The sequence below is a fragment of the Falco punctatus genome, assembly GCF_963210335.1.
Source record: "Falco punctatus genome assembly, chromosome: Z".
Taxonomy (NCBI): domain Eukaryota; kingdom Metazoa; phylum Chordata; class Aves; order Falconiformes; family Falconidae; genus Falco; species Falco punctatus.
Genome location: NC_137586.1, coordinates 24,373,928 through 24,398,192, shown reverse-complemented (window position 1 = coordinate 24,398,192; position 24,265 = coordinate 24,373,928). Strand labels below are relative to the sequence as shown.

The window sequence follows — 24,265 nt, the reverse complement described above, 5'->3', positions numbered from 1 at the left end:
TATTAAAATAAAAGCCTGTAAACTCACTCAGAGAAAAAAAAAAAGAAAAAAAAAACACAACACAAAATGCAGCTTCTGCATCATCATATCCTAAACTTGTCTTCTGTCATAACCTGACCTAATCTTTTCATCTTACGAACGAGCTTAAGCAATTGATTCAACAACGGTTTGCTTCAAATTGTGTTACCCAGAGAAGGATCTTTGACTCAGACCTGAAAGATGTGCATGTCATTTGCACTAGTTTGACACTAGTCCTGCTCTCAAATGCCACTTTTCTGTTTGGAGATACTTGGTGACATCTCCACCCCAACTGGCAGACATGGCAGCCAATATATTAGAAAAGCCCTCTACTTCTCCTGCAAAAGTTGCCATAAGCGTACTGGGTACAACGTTATTTCCAGTGTCTTGGAGGAAGCAGACACATTCATCCACAGTTCCAGCCAAGTTGCCCGGGTCCTCACCACCCTTATGGAGTGGCAGGAAAGCTGTCTGCCAGGGAACTGCCACTGCTGCTCTACAGCGTGGGGGAACTGCTCGGCTCCATGTCACAGCTGGGCCTGAGGTGCCCCTGAGCTGGAAGGACTCAGCCTCCATCACCTGAAAAAATCTCTTGTGGAATAAGAAGGTCCACAGATACCTGACCAGCAAACATTGATGCCTCTTGCACCAAAACTCTCTTTTCTATAAACTTCACATCTTGAAGAGAAATGCATAGTTATCAACGGGGTAACAGCCTACACACATAGAATCGTAAGCAGGATCTACCTTTATTTCCCAAAATCACTGTTAATCACACCTAAATACATAAGGCTTACCACCACTCAAGAAGCAAATGCTTCACACAGTTCTGAAATAGAAGCAGGGAAAGTGCTGCCTAGGGAAGGGGCATCTTCAAGCCTCCCCCTCTCATGTACTCCTGCCCAACGGCGATGACCACACAATCTTTAAAAACAGCTGTAATGAGATGGTGAAATAGTACAGTTGCGTGAGCTACCTCCTTCTGCAACTTAATTCAGCAGAAAGTTTCTGAAAGTAGTTTCCAAAACAACAACAAAACCAGACTTCCTTTAGCTGCAGCCCAGAAGGAAGCTGGGTGTGTGTGTGTGTGTGTGTGTGTGTGTGTGAGCATTCAAGTATGTTAAGTCTCCAGCAGACACACTCTCCCAGTAAGAGCAGAAAGTCCTGAACCCTGCCGTTAGTTAACCTCCTGAGAACCAGAAGCGAGGATACATATCCACAGATTGGAAAGTACTGCAACGAGAAGCACAGCTGCCTACTGGGCATTTGACATGTGAGGGAAATGGGCTTTATCCCTTCTATGGCACTTTGGCATTAACCCTAGTGGTTTACCTGTCTCTCGTTCCTTTCCTCTTACATATATGAGAGTTGCCAAAAATTTGCAAAGAATGCCCGATTTTAAACTAAGCAATACTAGGTAAGTTTGCACTCTTTCTTTAAAGGAATTAATGCAAATAACAGGAAAATTATCCTGTTCCTTTTTATTTCTGAACTTCCGAAAAAGGCAAGAGGCAAAAGTATCACACCTTCCATTCTGCAATTCATGTTCTGTACTGTCTTTTGCTTGGACCTAAGTAGTCACTAATGCTTAAGCAGTTAATACATTGGAATTAAGGAAACAAAGAAAACAGTTTAAAGAAAACAAAACAAAAAAAAATCACTATTTAGGACAAAAATGTGTTTGAAAATTATGCCCTTTACTGATTAGGAGCCTGAATACAAACAATTAAGCAGGAAGCATTCAACCTGAAAACTACATCTGGTCTCATAAGACCTCCAGCAGTACCATCAGTGTCCCACATTTGAGCATGCACACACTGCAGTTCAGAAATTTAGTTTGCAAACAAAAGACCCCCTCTCTTTACTGAGACCCACAGGCTCCTTTCCTCCCATTGCCAGCTGACCAGAAGTTTTCTAATTAAATCATAATTAAGCATCTAGAAGTGTTATTTTCCAGGGGAGGAGGGCCAATCCTTTCATTGTGCCCATTCAGCTGTTAGCGTCTGTTGAGCCTGCCGAAAAGGGCATCAATTAATGCCAGCTATGGTGGCTTTCATGAACAGGCTGTTTGTTCAGTAGGAACCGGCTCTCTGCAGAGTCATGCTGAAATGTAAGCAACCAACCACTCCATGGTCACAACATTAAGACATCACTGGACACATACGTGCAGCCAGGAAGGTAGCATTCCCCATCAGTCAGATGGAGCTATAACAAATTAAGAGGGGTTTTGCCCTTGGAGTTCCCAAACACAGCTACATCCCTTTAATAGCAAAACAACAAATAACCATTATAAAAAAAAAACAACACTAAGTCCAGATGAAAACTGACCTTACGTAACTGACATTACTGTTGATTATTATTTTTTACTCAACAAAGCTTCATGAGAAATTCAACAGAAAAAAATCAAGTACCTGCCAGCACACAGAGCTGATGCAATTTATAAAACTACAGAAACTACCACATGAAATGTAGTTACTGTATATTTTTATTAGATATACAGTAACTACATTTCAGAGTTAGCTGCCTATCTGTACAGGTTTAGCTACATGACATGTACTCCCTTCTACAGACAAAGTTACATCACAGGGCACAAGTATTTTTACCAGTTCAGATATTCCCAGACAGAAATAAAAATGAACATGAGAATACAGTCTTTTTCAACTGTAACTGTGTACTAACAAAGCTACATCAGCAAAATTATTTTACTAGCTATAGCTCAAATAATTACTCCTATATAAAACCTAGTGTGTAGGCTATGTCTGGAATCAAACTTCAGCTCCATGTGGCAGTACACCTACCGAGGAAGGCAATCTATTACACATGCAGATCACACTGCTTTGCTGCAAAGTCACAGTGAGGTAACTGGAAACATCTGAATAATCCCCAGTGAAGCAATCCAAACATCGCCAAGCAGAGTCATCAGCAGGGATTGACAACATGAGGCTTCTGACATCCACTCACTCTGTTTTTGGGCTTTTTTTTGGGGGGGGTAATGCTTAGTCATCAAGCACCACACAAGCTAGTAAAGATCAGCCGATTTACATGTTTCACTTTGCTGCCACAGACCTGGAACTTACATACACATGCACTTTTATACTATTAAAAATAGTATGGTGCAGTACTATAAAAACTTTTCAGTGGCGTGTGTTTCAGGTGACTGGATCACTCAAACAGTGAGGTCAAAACCAAATTATCTAGGCTGTCCCAAGGAAGTATTGATAAAGCATTCATGTTATGCCACCAAATTCCCCTTCCCCCGACATGCTATGTCACTTTAATGATCCAAGTATCCAAATCTCTGTATCAGAAATATTGTACAACCTCAGAATCCCTTAAGCCTATTTAAGACAGGTTTTCTGGATAAAAAAACACAGTAGTGCTGGGTTGCAGCCTCTCATACAGGGTCTGAAAAGAGATGACACATTATCCAGGGAGAGGGGAATTTTTCTTCTCCGCAATGGTATACTTCAAGCTCCTTCCCACAACTGGTGGCCCAGCACAACTGTAACACAATCTGATCTTAAATTTATCCATGTGTTTTTTTCCAATGAAAATCTGCTGCGTGAAACTGGAAAATGAGCAGCAAAACCCCCAGTATTCATGCAAGACTACAAGTCTCCAAGTAGAGCTCTAATGAAATGAAATGTCCCTCCATGAATTAAAATGTACCTCCAGGACTTAAATCCACACAATGATACAGTATATCACAAGAATATCAAGAAAAGACTAAGTCCATCCTAAACACAGCACAGAGTATACCACCAATTTATGAAAACAAATTTTGCATATGCTTTGCCCTGTAGAAATATCCATACCAGGAAAGGAGTATTATACTACCACAGTAATGTACTAATTGCTCACAAATAGAAGTCAGTCACAGAGGATTCATGAAAGCAAATGCCAGTGACTCAGTGTAGAAGAAAGAAGGAATAAAACCAGTGCAGGGATGTGATTTATAATGTACAAATAACTATGAGCTAATATTGTGAAGAGGAACAATTTCACAAGGAAGATTTAATTCACCCTGCTGCTTCAAGAAAAAAGTATCATATGAAATGACTAGTAAAGCAACATCCACTGTACATACAAAAAAAGCATGCAGTGATAGTTAATATTTTCATTTTGAACACATCAGTTAACTTACTGTCCACAGCTACGAAAGCCTACAACCTACCCAACACAACAGCAGCAACAGCTTTAGGTGCCAGATCTAGCAGCGCTGCTGGCAGTAACGACAATCTGAGATGCTACAGGAAATACTGCTTGCCAAACAATGCAACACAGGATGGTATGTATCTGTATTTAAACTTAACTGTTTAAACTTTATCTGCTCCAATATAAGCAGGACTGCAAGCAAACTAAAGGAGAGGAAACCGAAGTGAGTGTGTTGTCAACTATTACAACTGTATGATGTAGTACATGCAGTTATTCTTCAAGTTCTAGGTTCTCGACTCATACAATGACTCAAGAACTCCAAATTTTTAATGTTTAAGGGTAGCATCTTGTTTGTTTGGTTTGGTTTTTTGCTTTGTGGTTTGACAATTTTCTTAGAAGTTCATGTTTCATGTTCATTTTGGCAATGGAGAGATTTAACATGACCCTTAAACATCTAAAACCAGGTGAAAATTAACTTCTGTCCATGAACATTTCCACATTAAAATAGAAAGCGCTAAAATCACTACAGCAGTAATGGATTCCAAATAGAACGGAACACTGGCTCGGACACACATTACAAAGCTGAATAGTGCAATTCAGTGTACAGTCTTTCTTCTTTACACATCAATCCCTGAAGAATTCTAGGAGTGCATGCTTAAAAAATCCCTCAAGACTACATAATCCTGCAAGAACAGATCTGCCTGGCTTTTTAACTTCAGTTAAAATTCCACCTTGGAGTAGCAATGTCTGGGATAGCAGAGACATGATGGTAGAAAGGGTAAATCTGGAAGGGAATTTGTGTCAAAGCTGTCAATGAGAACTGGAACTCTCCTACGAAAAATTATTTTAGAGAAGCCTTCACCGTTTATAAACTGCTAAATATACAAAACCTGTCATCTCAGACATAAGCAATATACTTACAAGAAAAAAAAAATTAAAATCTCAAGTTTTTTGCATCCATGAATGACAACCAATTTCAATTGGAATTGTGCCTATGACTTACACTGGATTTAGACCCAAGAAAAACATCATTATTAGAACAGTACAATGGAACCCATAATGAGCGAATTTCCTGCGTTCTTCAACTATGCCTTGAAGTACCACCACATCACATTATGTTCCTCAAATTCTCTAAGACATACTACTATACTAGCAATTAATTCTCATGTGGATAAGCTAAAACCATCACTTTCCACACATTTCTGTAAGCTGTACTGCCACGAGGTTACATATCCATCGTTACTATTCTGAGATCCACACCACTGATTCCACCACAGAAAATGGTCTTGAAGATGACCAGTCATTTTAAGCAGCATGGATGAAGAGAACGAAGTTGAATCTACAGTTTAGGATTAATTCAGTAGTTTTAATACAAGTACTCTGTTCCACTGAAAACTTGTCTTGGCACATCCATTTGATGTAATGGGGACAGGTTCAAGCGGAACTATGACAATGTAGCATTCTGCGATCTTCTAACTTTCTCAGTAGTGAACAAGAACACGTTCAAGAGTTTGACCATTAATCCTTCATTTCCTGGAATCTGCAAAATCGAGGCCTCAAAACTCTGATTTGGTTCAGTGGTTTAATCAAACATTAGATTTTGTATTAACATAAGTTCCATCACAGCTTTTCAGATAATCATTACAAATGACCTCACACTACGTTCAGCTTGAAAGCCACATGTAGACACACAACTGAAAGACAAAATAATGTCAGCAAAAGCCACTTCCCCAAATGTCTTGAATATAAAAGAATAGGGACATTCATTGGAACTACCCTTTTCCCAAATCATAACTGCAAAAATTACCACTACCCATATACGCAGATTTTACCTTTGAAGACATAAATTAAATGATAAAGCATTCACAGAAATCAATGTCACACATTCACATGCTTTTTAATAATCTTCCTTCTACAAATACGTAACTGAACATTAAATTAATATGATTTTTCAGATTTTCAAAACCTTGAGAAAGTTATGCAGGTAATGGTAGCACTCAATTTAGAAGGGCTGGACAAGTAGTTTGATGTACACATGGGTGTGTGACCAATTAAAAAGTGACTGATTGTGTTCTCAGCCTTGCTTAAATTGATTGCAGAGCTCTGACTTGTTTTTATGGGGAGGTATAACCTCTTGCCTCATTCTGAGTAGCATAACTTTAGCTGATACAGGAAAGTAACGACAATGACATTTTAAAAAGTGACCAATAAACCCCCCTCCCCCCGACTAACTGGTAAACTGGTGAATTCATATTTCCTCCTACAACTTTGTGAAATAGCAATGTAATCTGATCATCTCTTCCTTCCGAAGTGTTGCATGAGAATTCATGATTGTGGAGACTGTTTACTGATCAACACAGATTTCTTCGTATCCTTTAGAGAAATAGCATACCTTGCTCTCTTAATTTCTCTGGGTTTTTTTCCCCTCCAGTAAACAAACTCAAACGCAAGAATAGCAGCTTCACATCTATTTAACATAGGAAAGGTACAGTATCATTTTGCAAAAGACTGCTAAACTCCCAAGCTAGACTGGATGTTGTATTACTGATACATACTGATACTGATTGCCACTGAAGGATCACTTACTAAGAGCTCTAACAACAAGTTACGGTAATAATTCCAGAAATTAATATTCTGCTTTTACATTCTGACTATTCAGTATGTTCTACCAGCATATCTTTAAAGCAGATCATGTAGTCACTCTCTCTAAAGGACAAATTCTGGTCTTCCTATTCATTAATGTCTCCCAGCACTTTTTATCTTTATCTCTTTATCACTGTGGAAAAGTAGAAACATGTCATTCATTGGTGTTGGAGACAGAAATCATGCTGCAACATGATACAAAGCTACACGTCACATCATTTACAAGTCTAGTTTTAATAGTCCAAATGCCTGTAGCCGTATCACCCACCTTGTGCAGCGATTTTGTCACATCTTAGGCTACAGGCATTAAGCTAACTAGCTGCTCCAGGAAATGATGATGATCTCTGAGTCAGAGCTAAGCACACACCCCAGGTATGGTGCTGCAGGGCACCGTGCTGTTTTGCAGATGAATCTGGGCTGCCAACCACGTGAGATCGTTCAAGATTACTGCTTTTGGTTAAGTCAAGCACACACTTGTAAAAAAAACTACTGAACATTCAGAAACCCAGATCAACTGAGTGTGTTTTCTACAGTCCTGGGTTGCTCTTCAAGATCTCAACAAGCTAATTATAAAGAAAAAGTTTACTCATTTTGACAGCACATTTATGTTAAGCAACCCCCTGGTTACCTTATGCTTAATTTAAAATCAACATGTCTTTTGTCAGAATGAAGCTACTGAAAACTACCCAAACTAACAAGAATAGGTCTGTTACAGACTATGTAAACACAGTTCTATCATTCAAGCCAATTTATCATTCCTAACAATAAAGTGCAATGAGGATGTTTTGAGATTAAATTTAGCAATACACAAATATCCAGTTAATTCTTATCAAGTCACAGGCCAAGTATAAAAAGTAGGTAAATTATACTGATAACCCCTTCAGAAGGTTATCACCACTGAGTATACAAAGAGAAGCATGGAAGTTCATTGATTTTGTTGAGGCAAACAGACAGTGTGTGGCCACAGTACAAGTTAGAAGTCAGATTTTCATGTTCAAGCAACTAAATCGTACTCTCAGGATACTTACAAATATTTTCAATAGAAGAAGTACCCAGTATAGTTCAATGTTATAATTTTATAAATTCAGTATGCTGGGAGAAGGGAAGGAAAAAAATCCAATAAGCCTTAAGCAAAACTACTGCCTTAGAGCGTTACAGTAAGGTGCCTTCCAGCTAACTTAAAAAAAAAAAATCAATATAAATAAATCCTACATTATACATTAGGCACTTGCTTGAAAATCTTGGGAAATGCCAATTCACCAAGCACATTAACGCTGTTGCGTATTTTCTATTCCAATATTAAAATGCAGCAAGTATGAAAAAATAATCCACAGGTTTTGTTTTCTACGTATCATTTTTATTCTAGAAGGACATATGAAAACAGAAAATTGTAGGTACTGCTATGTATGTCCCTACAGCCATGTGGTATTCCTCCCAGCCAAAAAGAACAACTATGCCACTACAGGTAAATACAATGGTGCTTTTCAGTTGAAAAAGTCTTTGGAATAAATGATGATTTATTTTACATGTTCTTACTCTAGACTTTATTTAAAATTAACTAATGACTGGATTTTTTTGTTGCTGTTCAAAATTGTACAATAATTTCAGACTGTAACCCTCCTCCTTTAGGCTGCAATGGAGTCAATTTGCAGAAATTCTGGAAAACTGGAGTAGGTTAGCTTTGTTCCAAGACTTCTAAAGGAAAGCTATTTTGAAGGAAGATCCATCACAAATGAGAAAACTGTATTTTCTACTCTCAAGAACAAAACAACTTGGTCCAACACGCAAAAGAGCTCAGTGGTGAGAAGCATTACTCCTCACATATGCAACAGTGCTATGAGTCCCCATTGTTCTAGACATCATACAAACACAACAAATGACAGCCTCTGTTGGATAGAGCTTACACAGTCCAAAAAACCAGGCATAACACACAGATGAGACAAACATCTCCAACAGGTTAGAATAGGTTGTGGATGAAGTAATGTGACAGAAAAGGGTGTGCTACAATTTTTGGCCATCAGGAAGAGTAATCACCTCACTACTCATCCGGCCCATTAGCCCATTAGCTAATTTAAGGTTTCTATTTGCATCACAGCAGAAGTATGCCTGAAGAAGTGATGTGCAGAAAGGATAAAATCATCACCGTTTCTGCAGTCTTCACTTTTGTTTGGAAGATGTCTTATGCCCTGTGAACACCACTATCAAAGGATTTAAGAGAGAAGGGGGGGGGAAGGTGAAACTGGTCCAAAATTCACTTCAGTCCTGTCATAGACAAGTCACAAAGCCAGAAGCAAATTTACTTTCCACAGCAGTTCCCCTTGTTCTGTAAGATTTTTATGAGGGAACTATAGCCCTGACTTTTGACAGGATATGTAAGAATCTATTGCCTAATAAAAGCAGAAGTCAATAGATTAATGGGAATTGTTCTCATAAAATAATGATAATTAAAAAACAAATGCCTCAAACACAAAATCTGACACTGCATACTTCTAGGAACATAAAGCACCACATTCCTTCCAAATCATATTATAAAGAACTGTACTTTAACTACTTAAGACTTCTACTTGGATTTGAAGTGGAAGTTCTATACTTGCCTTCACTTACCTTGAACAGTTCTGCTGATAATATTTGCTGCCTTTGCCCTCAGGATGGCTATTGTCTAGTGGTAAGTGAAGTCATCCACTCATGGTTTGAGTTTTATGTTTACAGATCTTGGTATCTATCAGAAAGTGGTTTTGACAGTACAACCTGTTCAGGTGAAATACCTGTAAATGTATATGAAAGCTAGAATGAAAACTGTGTCTCCACCCTGGCTTTTGGTTGTGCAGCATTATGTGCAGGGCTACCGTGCCTCCAAAGAGGCCACTGTGTTAACACAAAACACCAAGCCAGTTATAAACCTCAAATCTCTCCTCTGGTATTAGCAATATCCATAACTACAGATTATTTTTTTTTCCTATGAGCTTTTTCCCATAACATAGGGTAATTATGCTGACTTTCATAATTTTGTATCTTTTTACATGCATAATTAATATGCATATTTTTATCAGAATAGCAACAACTTTGTATAAAAAAAAGAATAACGCTTAAAATGTAACTTCAATCAACTAAATCTTGGCAGATATTCTAATACTCTACACGCATACCTACCCCGTATTAAAACTATGTTCCAAAACGATGTAGAAAATGTCCGATTTCATTAGGGTGCTGGATTTCTACTATGCACTGGGTGATCCTGCCACATATGATGTTCTGGCTCCTGGACCCGAGTGTTCCGTTTGTCTGTACTGCAGGACAAATTCCTATACCATGATTTGGAATGATCCAACTATTTACCTACAGGATGAAGCCTGAGAACAGCTCTACGGATCACTTCTTAAGAGTCTACAATGGGTCACTTTTGCCTCCCACCGCACCACAGTCTTCCACCAGCACCACAGCAGGATGTGTTCCTTCATAAAATTCCCATATATTTCCACCTTTTCAGACAGTCTGGCCCACCCAAGAGAGAAAGGCAGCACAAAACTCCCCCATTCATGTGCTTACGCACACAGAGCCACCCAACGCTCTCACAGGGATCTGAGCCAATTGCTTCCATGGACAGAAGCCACACTGTGCTGCTGGCCCATAGGCCACCTTTCTGGGGCAGGTGCCTTTTAGAAAACAACTTACTGTTCCCTCTGTGTGACCTGAAGGGAAGATTCTTTTCTCCATGCAGACTGAAGCAGAAAATGCAGACAGTCCTTTGGACCTCTCTTCAGCCTGTTTCCCTCTACTAATGACCATCTGTTGACCCTTGGACTGGATTTAGGCAGTCACAGTCCCCAAGAACATACAGAACATTTTTATGGTTATAAAAAGACTGGCCCAATGTCTCTGAGGGCATTACTAAAGTTAGTGCAAAAGACAATAGCATCAGCAATAAATTAGTAGTGGTTAAACACAGCTCACTTAAGGAACAAGAAGAATCTAAAGAAAGTCGGCTAGAGCAGTGACAAACCTCTCAGATTTTCTCAGATTTGTCAATGATTAAACAAACACATTACCTTCACTGGGAAGGCCAAACTGCTAAATCGCTAACACTATTACTCTATGTCTTGGTGCCCGTGGACTGTCAAGAGTAGGTGATCCTACTGGTTTCTTCTTGCCTTATAATTTATGAATCAGAAGAAGGAAACACATGATGGTTGAAAGGTATTAATTTCTAGATAATGTTAAATGGTTAGGTCTGACCTACACAAACAATTTGCATATTTAATAAAATAACCTAGTAAATTCATATACTGTAGTATGTTTTGTATTTCCTTTGAAACATTTCCTGTGTGTGTGTGTGTGGGGGGGAAGTCTGCTGCTCTAAGATTTGAGGAACACACATTCGAAAAAAATGTGAAGAAAATTCTCAAATTTGAAAAACAAGAAGTAGTTTAATTTTTTGATTTTTTTTCCACCAATAGAAATCAGAGTCTTGCAAAAGATGATAATATTTTGATGTTTGGCAAGACAGACAAACACATACAAGACACAATCAAGCAGGAAGGAAGAAACTAGATTTAAGTATATTTCCCAATAGAACTCATGCTCTTTCATTAGTCATCAGTCACAGATGGGGAGCAGATGCCTCCAAACACAAGAGTTCAATCAACAAAACACAGCAGAAGGGCCAGGGAAGAAGCCAAATCACCAAGCCCCAGGTAAGGAAAAAAACCAAACACAAAAACAACAAAACAAAACAAAAAAACCACACAAAAAACCAAGCTGACTTACAAAATGTGTTACAGATTTTCTTTGTCCATTATATGGGCAAAGCAAAAGGTAGATGTTCTGGTAAGACTTGATGGTACAGTGAACTGACATAATCATCCTTTTGCACGGGGTGTTCATAGACAAGGTGAATAGACCATATTGGACTTGTCTGACTGCCTTTGCTTCTACTATTACAACACTTATGGAAATTCCCTTGACATACCCATGCGTAAGAACAAGCTAGACAGGTCCAGACTCACCGTAAAAGCAAATCTGTAAAACAAATGTACACAATCTACTTCTTACTGGTTAACTCCAAGACGGTTAACAGTATTATCACAAAGGATATTAGTTAATTATGACTTCTTACTGAACAGCACTGTCAGATGAATGAGTTAATATTCAAGCATCCTCCTTCCAGTTTCCATAAAAGGCAATAAAAAAAGCTGTGTTTTTATTTACAACATGAAAACGGTCCTGACAATGAATTCTGGTAAACACCAAGGCATTTGTTGTTAGAAACAGAAGTCTGATTTATTCCTATTGTCAGTAACTAGCTTCTGTTTCATCAAGGACTGCACTATTATGTTTATGTTTGAACTACATTAAATCTGTAAAGATATATTCATCAGCTAAAAGTTCTGATAAAGATTTTTGCCTTCTCTCAGTCAGCATAGACTGTAATCAACAGGAAACATCCATGACTGAAGGCACAATTTCACTCCAGATTGCTACACCCATTGATGTTAAATTAAATGACATATCTGGTTTTGGAATCTCCAACAAATAATTCTGTCAAGAAAAGAACCAGGGAAGCTCCGTTTTCTGTGTTTCCATGTCCTCCTACTAAGCACTACATCACAGCACTACAAACCTCCTGGCATAATGTTAATCTGTCATACTCCATTCGCTCTCCAAACCCCCTCTGGAGTCACTTTCCCTCACTTTTCTTTAGCTATCCAGAGTGCAAGAGATGCTTCTTGCAGCCACTGCAATGCCATCTTTGGGATATTTAGCAAGAATGCCACAATGTCTTGGCTGGAAGAAGGTCCTGCCTCCCAGTTAGAGAGTCCTCTGTGTGTCCATCAGGCACACAAAGTCCTCAAGTTCCATTAATAGTTTGGTTTGGACTTGAAGAGGAGAGATTTCAGAGTCAAAGTACATACATAGAAAATATGCTACTCTTAGAACTACTTTTCTTTTGTGTTCTACTTCTGAAGTTTCTGCGTACTTTTATGTAGGAATACCTTTCCAGAAAATTCCAGCAGCTCATCCAAGAAGTTGATAATACCAGTTGCCCAAAGATAATTTTAAGAATAAGAATTTAAATTAAAATCTGAGTATAGTGAGTAAGCTTCACCAAAGGAAACCCAGCTAGTTCAAACTACAGCACCCATCTTCCCTATAATAACTTTAGGACTTAAAACTGATGCATAAACCCATGATATTTAAATGTATTTAAAACAAAAATTAAAGGCTTCTTACAGAAATCCATCTCTGATGAAGAACTTCAGTAAGTAACTATTTATTTATCTGTATTTTATATATATACTTGTGTATGAAAGTTTATACAACTTCTTCTCAGGTACACATGAAAAAAGGCAAAGGGTCAATCAAAAAGGCACTGCAAGTGGTTCCACATGGGCAGGTTATCTTGTGTGAGAAATAGGATTCTGTTCAGAAGCCTGTGCCAAGTGTCATACAGGACAGGGGCCCAGCAGCCCAGAGAGGGAAGACTGACTACACAGTGTTGCTGAATGCATGCAGGAAAACAGCTGGGGAAAATAAAAGTCTATCCTCCACTACTGTTTCAGTTACGGATACCTTGAGGGCTACTTAAAAAAAAATTTACAGATAACAAGTACCAGCATTCAAACAAAGTAATTTTTAATTTATCAGCCCTCTCAAGCTGAGCTCTAGACAAAACTGACAACCACAGAATTACGTCCAAAATAAATAAATAAGAGGATTATTATAAAATGAATCCTTCCTCTATTTCTCAAGGGGGGATAAAGCGAGACAGAGTTCATGGGATTTCACAATGTAAATGCTATACTAGTTTGAATTAGTCATATGCAAAAAATCCAAAGAAATAAACCAGGTCTTTCCAGTGACAGAAGAGAGCTGAGATTTATTTTAAATAATAAAAAAATATTTAAAAAATTTAAATTAATCAATTTGGGAAGACAAGCCACATTTCCCAGAAATTACATTCTAAATGGCTGCACTTTGGGAATTTTTGAAAGCTGTAGTAGACATGCACAATATGAATGCCATAAATACCCTTGTAGATGGAAAAGCGTCTATCCTACTTATGCCTAGATATGCCTTTGATAAAGCACAAGTAAGAAAATTCAGTTTTTCTGATTGTTGAGCTGACCTCATAGTATCAATCTCACTCAGCTTCTCAAGTATTATTTTACAGCTACTGCTTGAGTATCAATGTACACAAATGCCTGTGCACCATTATGTGTGTGGATTTACTTACCTTCTGTAAAGGTGTATATATATGTACTGATACATATGAAAATAAACAAAAATATTGGTAACATTTCCTCTCCAACCTTGCATCAGGTAAGTTTACATTCATGCAAGTCCTCTGAAAATAAAAAATATGGATTTTATAAGACCCATAAAAGAATATTCAGACTGATGTATTCCCTCATTGACACATACAAAAGAAACACAGCTTGTTTTAAAATGATCTTACTGCCTTGAGAGAAATAATGTTTTTTTTAAACTCTGCAATAATATAATCAAGCACAAAGAGGAATGAGGTTATATACATCTTCATTGCACTAAATTATTTCAATGTGTGACACTTCACATTTATTTCAGCAAACTAGGCAGCATTAGGAATGGTATTTCTTCAATAATCAACATCCTTGACTTTACACAGGACTACCTTAGTCTACCCACCATTAACACAGACTTTTAAAACTGCTTGCATGTAAACACTTAAACTGATTTTTTTAATTTTTATTAATAAAACTGAGTATGTGTACCCTTTATTTCCCTGTAATTTATGACGTTCATAACTAGTGGATGGAAGTTTTAAACCAGTCTAGTTAGAAAACACAAGACACTGATCACATATAAACAGCAATTCTTCTACCAGTAAGCAGTGCCTCATTTGACATCATTTTTTTTTTTTTTTTTTTTTTTTTTGTGTCAGGGGCACAGCAGGGGTCTACTAGTGGATAATTTTTAAAGAATTTTTCTTTAATATACAATTGTAAATCTAGGTTAAAGCCAAATGATAGAGATCAAAAGCAGGCCATTACATGCTGGAACATCTATGTAACTTCTGCATATGCAGAAGAAGGAACGGGTAGGATAAGAAAATTGCAGCAGTTTTTACTTTCTAATCACCAATCCAAACATGGCAGTTATTTCATGGGAATAACAGATTCTACTTACAATAATAATTACAAACTTTCAAGAACAATAGAGCATGACGGTTTTCCTTATCCCTGAACAATTATTTAGGGAAGACCATTGCTAATTGAAAGAAAGGCTGTAAAAGTCAATATATTTATTCTGGCAAGACCCCAATATTTTTGTACTCATCTGTCAGTGGCAGGAATACCAGTAACATGCAGTTTGTGACTCTGAAGTCTCTCTGTTTGGTAGATCAATCTGGGAATTGTTCCAGTGTACAGTACTTCTGAGATACGTTTATATTTACTGGGAACTCTGCCAGTAGGATTTTCTTAGTTCACTACCATTCGATTTAGTTTGACCATTTTAAATAAAACCATAAAATTGACCTATCATGAGATTTTAAGGTTGTGCTAGAAGTGGTGTTTGTTTTGGTTTTTTTTTTAAATCTCAGTTTTATTCAGGTGAAAGAATCTACTGAAGCCGATTTAACTAATACGTATCAAGTATACAGAATATGCACTGCTACAAAAAAGTACTGAAACATTACTGCTAAGTAGTATGTTGTCTTAGAAATGAATAGAAAAATGCCACAAAGTATATTAAGTGTGATTTCCTTAAACGTCTCTCCACTGTACATTTAAGTCACATGAAAAATTAAGTCAAGTAACCATGCACAGTGTTATGCAGTAGACTCCCACATGAGATGAAATTCAGAGTCCAATATAAGACACTTGCATATTATGCCTCGACACAATTTTATGTATTAATACTATATATTTTTGTGGGGGGCTTTAAAATTTAACAATTTTTGCAGTTACTAAACACAATTATTGCCGTTACTAAATCTGCAAAGGTTCAGAGACAAAAATCCTCTGAAATGTTCTCAAGAGAAAATCCAGGAGCCATCACTGAATGCAACATACCTGCTGAATAAGGCTGAATCAAAGATAAGTGAAATTTCTGTTTTTCCTCAGTTTGGGAAATACGAGTACAGCACATACGCATCTGTTCTGGTGCCAGTGCAGCATTCCTTCCAACAAATCTACCTCCTACTAAACCTTTTCTAACGACATGTAACATGACATTCTGATCCAGCTCCACAGCCTACAGATAATGTGGCAATATGCACAGAAGAACACACTGAACAGTTTTACACCATTATTAGTGTAACATGTTTAATGAGCTTTGTTAAAAATGTTCAACCTAAATCAGCTAGCAGTATCTTCATATTCTAAACACAGTGGCTCAGAATATTGAATTATTTCATTTCTCTAGCAATCATTACCACTGATAGTTTCCTACTTGGTAAGCCATGCACACTGATAGGCCTAACAAATTCACAGGGAACATACCCTGAAATCCATTTATCTGACCACCATTTTCAGCTTTGACAAAGAACTACCAGAGGCCCATCAATCAGTACGTGCAGCCACATAAGTAGGTGCATAGCTTAGTAGCTGCCAGAAGTCTGAAGCTCTCTGGCAGAAGGTGCAGCAGAAGAGGCAACTATTAACCACTGCATGAGTGAGCTCCTGTGTGCTTAAAAATTACATTTGAGAAGGACCAGCCCACTTTTAATACAGCAAGAACTGTAATAGCTCTGTAGAACATCAATAGCAGATGTAAGCCAAATTCAATGGACTACGAGGACTGAATCTGTGTAATGTGCCTCCATCATATGACGTGTCCCAACAACCACTGCTCGTGAAGGGACATCTGGACTACTGTCCTTTTGATTCCCTGAGTAAGGAAGACAAAGACTGTCTCCTACTGTGTAACATCAGACTAACCACAGTGGTTGGAAAAAATAAAAATAAAAAATTTACAGCTTCTTTCAGCACATTCCAGTGCTTTCCTACACTTTTTTATTTTTTCTCTTATTTCAGCTTTCCTCAAGTTTTCTACAGTAAGATCCTTTAGTCAAATCCTAAAGATCTCAACTTGATTTTAACAAAATGGGATTCTTTTCAGAGCAAGAACTAAGCAAAGAACAGGAATATGACCAGATGAATCCTCACCAGTCTGGCTGAAGCTACGAAACAATGATGGCTCATTGGAGAAAAACTGTTGTTGCCAACATTCAGATTGTGAGCAGAACTTGAAATACATTAACTGCTTGAACAAAAAGATTAGCCAAGTGAATCAACCAGCATAAAACCAGCACGTTCACTTTGACAGTGAGACTGCAAGACCATACCCCTAACACACAGCCCTCACTGTCAATAAAGGGAAATATAAGTATCAAGATATGTTAACACTTCACTATATAGCACAGAAAGCAGTAGTATCATTAGTCCAACAGATTAACTTCTAACAAACCATTCAATGACAATGTGTTCTGAAAGCAGAGATAGCCTACATGGATGTATTTCTTACTCCCCCCAGTTTTAGGGTAACAAACTTCTCTAAACTTACTCAACATCTATGAGGATAATAGCTCCCTCTTTCTTGCATGTACAAATTAAGATGAATGAAGACGGTTCAAAGTAAGGAAGCAAAGCTCTTCAAATCACCACACTCCAAAGCATATATTAACAACATAAATACAGCAAAAAGCAATCCTTTTTAAACTTTTAGCTGACATTTACTGCTACGTAACAAAAGTAAAATAACTCAAGTTGGAGCAGAGGCAGATTCAGCTGGCATCAACACGATTACACTTAATTTCTGTGGCTGCTTCTGTCTTAATAAGCATGCTTGGGTTTTCTTATGTCACCAACAGGACCGCTTTTAATGCAAATTATTAAATAACAATCCATTTATAGTATACTTACACATTTCTGTGTTGACAAAGGAAAAAAATATTATCAATACAAGAACCAACAGTGACAGTTTATATCATAACTTTAAAATCACTGCATTCACTCAAACTATCAGCTCAGGCAAGTTCAGAAAGACTGCTCAGTATTTTCCAGGAAGTATGCTGACCCGAAACTAGTAAAATACAACATAGTTTGACAACTCCATTATCTGAGCTTCCAGTAAAAGTTATAATTTTCCTTCTTTTTAACATTTCAGAAACGATTATGAACTGTTAAAATGTATGAAACTATTACTTGATGATTGATGAATATTTTGATCTCCCTATCAGGAAAGTCTCAATATCACTTCAGTGACTGTACACAAATAACATGAAGTTTCAATGCAAATCTAGGAGTCTGCTTTGGCTGAGAAGCAATTGGGCAAGCATTCACTAATTCTGTGCCTTCGGAAAAAAAAAGAAACCCAACCACTCTGACTCAAGGAAGAACAACTGTAGTAACACTGTTTCAGTGCAACTACCTCCAAGCCGCAAGAGAAAACCATCACCGCAGCCACCACCTCCCACCACCACTCATCCCTCCACCCCCTTCACCCCTCAAAAAAAGAATCGCTGGCTTGTTGGTTTTGTAAAAGATAAACAGAGAAGAACAGAGACAGGAAAGTGGCAGCAGGAAACTTAATACATAGCACAGAATGAAGCAGAAAGTACTTTGTGATTTTTCCATATGAAGAAAGTATGTGCACATCTATACATATGTAAATCTACACACCAAACTACATAAATACAGGTAGGCACAGAGACCCCATCTCACACACACACAGTTTTCTACTCCAGATGATGCCATTTTAGGCAGGAACCTACAAGTTGGTATTATGAAGGGTCCACACACCTACAGAATAGAAAAGGAAATTAACACATGGTGGTACAAGTTTTTTCTTTGTAAAAGGACATGGTGTAATACATGTCATTTACAGGCTCCGTGATTTGAATACCAAATGCCTCCAATTTATAGTTTAACAGAATTTTTCTACCCACCAGTCCTGAAAACCCACTCCATGACTTGAAAGTCAGGCTGGGATATTTCTTGTTCACATATCACTTTCAGAAAGAGCTGCTGCAATTGAAATTCTGCTAAAGACTACTGTCGGAAAACAGAAGTAAGAAAGCTGTAATGAAAGACCTCAGTCAGCAAGTAAGACCACAAACTAAATTTTAAGTCTTAGCTGCCAGGTTTAATGCTGCAACCTGAAGGAGAATAGACTACCTTTTCATTATTTCTGTTAGAGGTTCTTAGTAGTGAAAGAAATGCCTATATCAACTAAATCTGTACAAAGATAATTCTTTTTATTAGCAGACAATTCTCATTATCCCAAGTGTCAAGAAAACAGGATAGCACTCACAGGAAGGATAGGGCCTAGCAGGCCACAAGAAACCTGGTAGTATAGGTAGAAGCAATTGAACAGGCAAAAGGAACATACATAGGAGGCAAAAATGCATAACCAAAACATAAAATCAATGTCCTCACATTGGCAAGGAGTCCCAAATACAACTGTTGATACAACCAGAAAGAACAATGAACGTCCCTTGTAAACCTTTCACGAAGCACCAAGACTTGCCATTAGCTAGACAACCGTTTCATAGGCAGTGTTACTATTAAGAAAAAAAACCCTCTTGAATCCATGGATGCAAACTTTCACTTAAGCACAGCCAGGAAATTCGGATCACAGGAACTAGACTCCCTTTGATCCTACTCATAGCCTACCCTTTGGTCCTCTAAAATGCTGGAAAGCTATACAAAAAATCAATGGCTACCACTACCCACCAGCACTCTTTCTAGAAAAGACATCCTTCAGCTATCCTTCCAGTCTTTTTATGCAATAGTTGAGTCTACAGCTGACTGTGAGTCTGTGAAGCCAGTCCAGAGGACACAGAGCTCAGAATGTGCAGACCCAGCTGGTACCTTAATTAACCCAAGCCCATTTCTGCAGCAGATTGTTTTTATTTCCTCTTGACTGTTTCACCTCTAACAATATAGGGGTGCAAGGGACAGGTCCATTTTTAAGAAGAAAACTGAACAAATGGGTCAGCCAGCCTTCCCCTGGAGAGAGCAACACAGCAGATGCTGAGCTTCCCCAACCTGATGAGAGAACCAGCCTGAGAAGGGAGGGTATTCTAAGTCCGTTAAAGAGTAAGCGGCCTTGAAACTGCACTGCTGGCTTTTTAGTTTCACAGCGCTGCGACATACTGATTTTGCTACAGAGAAGGCACTAAATATTGAGTATCCCTGTAACAAATAAAATGTAACTGCATATACTATTCACTGATACACCATGTATGTGATATGCGGAGACAGTATTCAACACTGCTTTAAAAATTCTTTCAAATATTTCAAGAAAGGCAGTATTCAATGCATTTGAAAAGCAGGAAGGCATCCGAATACTAAAAAAAAAACCGCAAACAAAAAGTAGTATGCATGCTTCTTGTGAAGTCTACCAAGTCTCTCTCCTCAACCTGCCATGCAGCCATACACTTTATAAAAGGTGTTTCTAGGTCTTCACATAGGTGCAATCCTACTTGAATAAGAAAAATGAAGACTGTTTCAAAAAGCCTCAGCACATTCCCCCTCTTTAAACACAGATAAATTTGCAGCAGAAAAATACATATGGCCTATCTGGACACTCAGTTGATGCTACGCAAAAAAAATAATAATATATTTGCAAGAGAGGGATTATAATTATTTTAAATAACTCAGCACTTACTTACACCTACCCCAAGTGAGACACATAAAGAATCAATATACACTGAAAGAACAGTTTTGCATTGATGTGAAATAGGCCACTTGATTTTCCTATTTTAACGTGCTGCCATTCAGTAGACAGATATTTTTTCCTTTTGAAGAATACCAGTACGTAAATGCTTAAGGCTTAGGAAAGGCCCTAGGAGACCTGCTAAGCCTCTATCCTGCTTGCTTTGTGCCAGCTTTTCAGCCAGCAAAAGAAACATATCACACACATTCTCCGAAAATAATATGTAAGCTAATCCTCTAGGTACTCACTTTCACAGTCAGAAGTATATCATAATTTAACACCACAACTGGTACATCTCAAAATGGCATACGGGGTACTAGTGAACAAAGTTACAAACTTCTATAAACTTTTGCTACTCCTTGTGATAGAACTATATACTTTACTGCAAAGGACACCACAGCACTAAAAACAATCAAGATGTCAAGGCTTGTCAGACTATTGCCCACTGTTGGTTGTTTTTTTGGGTTTTGTTTTTGTTTTTTTTTTTTACTTTTACTCAGTATTTACTATTACCAAACCTTTTTTTTTCCTGCTGACAATAATGAAAACGCTACAGAAATACAAAGGGGGGTCGCTCCTATATTACCAGATGTCTGCGAGCCTGCCTGTGAGTAGTTATACAAACCTGTCTCTTTAAGAACGCTGAACAAAGCAGGCTATCTTAAGTTGTCCATATAAAGTATATCTGCTCCCGACAAAAGGTCAAATATTTGAGAGGAAGCTGTGTCTTAAAGTTAAAAAAAAAAAAAAAAAAAAAAAGAGGGGGTGGGGTGGGGGAGAAGAGGGCAGGAAAAAACCAAAACATCTCATGAAAGGCGGCAGAGCGACACGCAGTCCGGCGGGAGCGGCGCGGGGCCAGCAGCACCCCGGCGGCCTGGCAGGGGCAGCCGGCGGCCCCGCCGTTCAGCACCGGGAGAGACCAGAGGCCGCGTCCCGCCGCCCTTCCCGGCCGCGCCGCCGCCGCCGCCTCTGCCGCCCGCCCGGGGACCGGCCCCAGCCGGCGCCGCGCACCTGGCAGCCCGAGGGACCCCCCGCCCCCGCCCCCCGCCCTACCTCTGCGTCCGGCGGAGGCGGCTGCCGCCTCTCAGGTGGGGCAGCGTGAAGTTGGAAAGGACCGTCCAGAAATTTGGGTCCGACATATCCATTTCCCTGCGCGCCAGACCCTAAACGCGGAGTGCCATGGCGCGAGGCGGGCAGGGCAGCGTCCCCGGGCGCTCTGAGGCGGCCGAGCGCGGAGCGGCGCCGGCGGGCGGGCCCGCGGGGCGAGGCGGGGCAGGGCGGAGGCGGCGGCTCGGCCCCGCACCCGGACCCGCGGCAACTTTACCGTGCGGCTGCTCCGCAGGGCGCCGCCCCGCCCCGGCAGCGACCATTCGCGCCGCGCGGGGGTCGCACCGCGGGAGCCTCGGCCTCCCCCCGACCGGCGGCGGCCCCGCCCCCCCGCCCGGCGGCGCGCGAAGCGGGCGCCCCGGGAGCCGCGGCCTCCCCCCACCGGCGGCGCCAGGTGCGGGCCCGCAGGCCCAGCCCGCCCAGCCGCTGCGCCCGGCCCGCTGCAGGCCGGCGGCGAGCGGGGCAGTGCCGCGCCCGGAGGGAGGCAGAACTGCAAACCCGCCGCGCGGCCGCCGTGCCGGGACGGCCGGGAGGGACCATGGCGGTCTGCTTCGGTGCGCAGCGTCCGCATGGCACTGCCCTGACTTCGCGCTGTCCCGGGAGAACGGGCGGTGCAGGTACTTCGTTACTGCTGCTCACGTCGGCTACCTGCCGCTCACGTCGGCTACCTGCCGCTGCAGGCACCAGGCGGCTGCCGCAGGAAGCTGGGACACCTGCCTCCGTCACCAGCCCCCTCTGGAGAAAGCCACCACGGAACACGGGCGGGCTCAAGGATGGTAGAGAAGGGCTCCGGGTGCCTCTTCCACTCAAAACCGCGACCTAAACCCCCGCAGGTACCGACACATTTCCTCCTCCCAACTTTCCTCCTTTGCTTCTCTTCTCCATTGCCAGCTGCCAACCAGCTCAGCTGGTTTGCTTTCTTGACACCCCCACCCGCCATCGTTCCACCCTCACCTTACGTCTCCTTTCAGCCTCATGTGCGCTGACTGCAGCCCTCAGCCTTTCCACCTCTAAGGCCACCGCCACCCTCAAGCCCTCCTCTCCCCCTCCGCAGCTCTGCCTAGACCAGCGTTCTCCCTCACATCTCTGCAGCCCACAAACAAAAGTGTTTCTAAAATTACTACTGTACTGCATTGCCATTCGGTAATGCCTAACTCAAGCTGTCAGAAGCAGTGGTGCTCAGGTACAGAAAAGCAGTTACACCACGGCTTCAAAAAATCATGAGGTTGTCTGGCTTTTTTAAAAATACTTAAAATTTCCATTTGCCTTTTTGTTTCCCAGAGTCACATTTAAGGGACTTGGTCGCATTTACAGTTGAGGAAAGAAGGCTGCAAGTTTTATGCTGAAACTGTTTTGCATATTTTAGTGAAAGCAAGAATCCTGCATCATCTCAACATCGCAGGAGCTCTTAGATACACACTAACTACTGTGATAGCTGGCAGCACTGCACTGAGAGAAACCACGTAGTGCTGTGATTAAATCACCCAAGGCTGTCTGCAATAGTAGGAGGAAAAACATGGGAAATGCAGAAAACCCTGATGTAAAATACAGACCAGTCTATCACTTGGTTGAAAGAAAACTCATGGTGCAGAATGCCGCACAGCAGAGCTGGAAGGGCTCACACACCACTCGCGAAGAGACAGCTTTCAGGTTACCAGCTCAGCATGCAACACAGCATTGCAATGACAGCCCTCGTTCTGAAAGCTCTCCAGAAATACATATCACAAAGGCAGCACTAGTGCGCTCTAACAAACAAAAACATGTTTGGTGTTGGGGTGCAGAGGAACAATTTCTTGGGATAGTTTTACAAGTCACAAGTACAAACTTTATCTTATGCAGGAGGTGGGTTTAGACAATTCAATAAGGTGTTCACACAGCAATTACCACCAAAGCCCTTCGTACAAATCTCCAGCAAGACACCACGTGCTGACACGCCACACAGGACAATCATGTCAAACTTCTCTAAAGGTATCTCCATTTTAGAAGAGACCAGACCCACACAATGAGGGAAAACAGCCCCATCTAGGCCTCAGGTCAGGTTTTCTTGTTCAGGGTAAGGCTCAAGTAGCTGCAGAGGCTTGTTCTCAGGCCCGTGTCCACCTGTATCACTCACGAGGGCTCAGCCACAGGGTGCTTCCCCACCAGCCTGCATCCCTGCTCTTTTTATACCCCTCCATTACAACGGGGAAGTAGCATTCACATCTGCTGCAGCCAGCAACAGAAAACCTCTCGTCCATTTCTTTTCGCTTTGAGGCATGTTTGCCCATATTGAATGTGAAGTTTTAAGGGTTTGTGTGAAGGCAAGCATGGCTAGCAGCCCTCCTTTCTTAAAACATCCTAAGAAGGAAATTCCCAAATCTCCACATAAGCACTGAGAAACATCTCATCCTCCATGTACTCCACTATCTTCTCTTCTAGGTACACAAGTTTTTGCCTGTAATCAGCATGTTTGGAGAAAGGGCTGTACATAATCATGAAATCGAGGCATTTTACCTGTCTGATTTTGTGAACAGCACTGGCTAAAGAATAACAACAGTCTTCTACCTATCATGCAGGAAAAGTTTCAGTGTCCCTATTGCCTGCCAGCTCTTCCCTCTCCTCACCTTTCCTATAAGGCAGTTAAAGGAGTACCTTTCCCCTCTGA

General features: G+C 40.4%; 1 protein-coding gene across 5 annotated transcripts in view; it reads right to left on the bottom strand.

Annotated features, from left to right (window-relative positions):
- The window catches only part of MAST4 (microtubule associated serine/threonine kinase family member 4), a 279,731-nt gene that overhangs the window by 81,660 nt on the left and 173,806 nt on the right, over nucleotides 1-24,265 (bottom strand). Inside the window, exon 1 of one of the 5 annotated variants that reach the window (XM_080372795.1) lies at nucleotides 21,568-22,250. The exons of the other annotated variants lie outside the window; for them this stretch is intronic. Coding sequence (XP_080228921.1) covers nucleotides 21,568-21,659 — 92 coding nt within the window. The 5' untranslated portion in view covers nucleotides 21,660-22,250. Of the gene's footprint in view, nucleotides 1-21,567; nucleotides 22,251-24,265 lie in introns of those variants that run through there. 5 annotated transcript variants of the gene reach the window in all.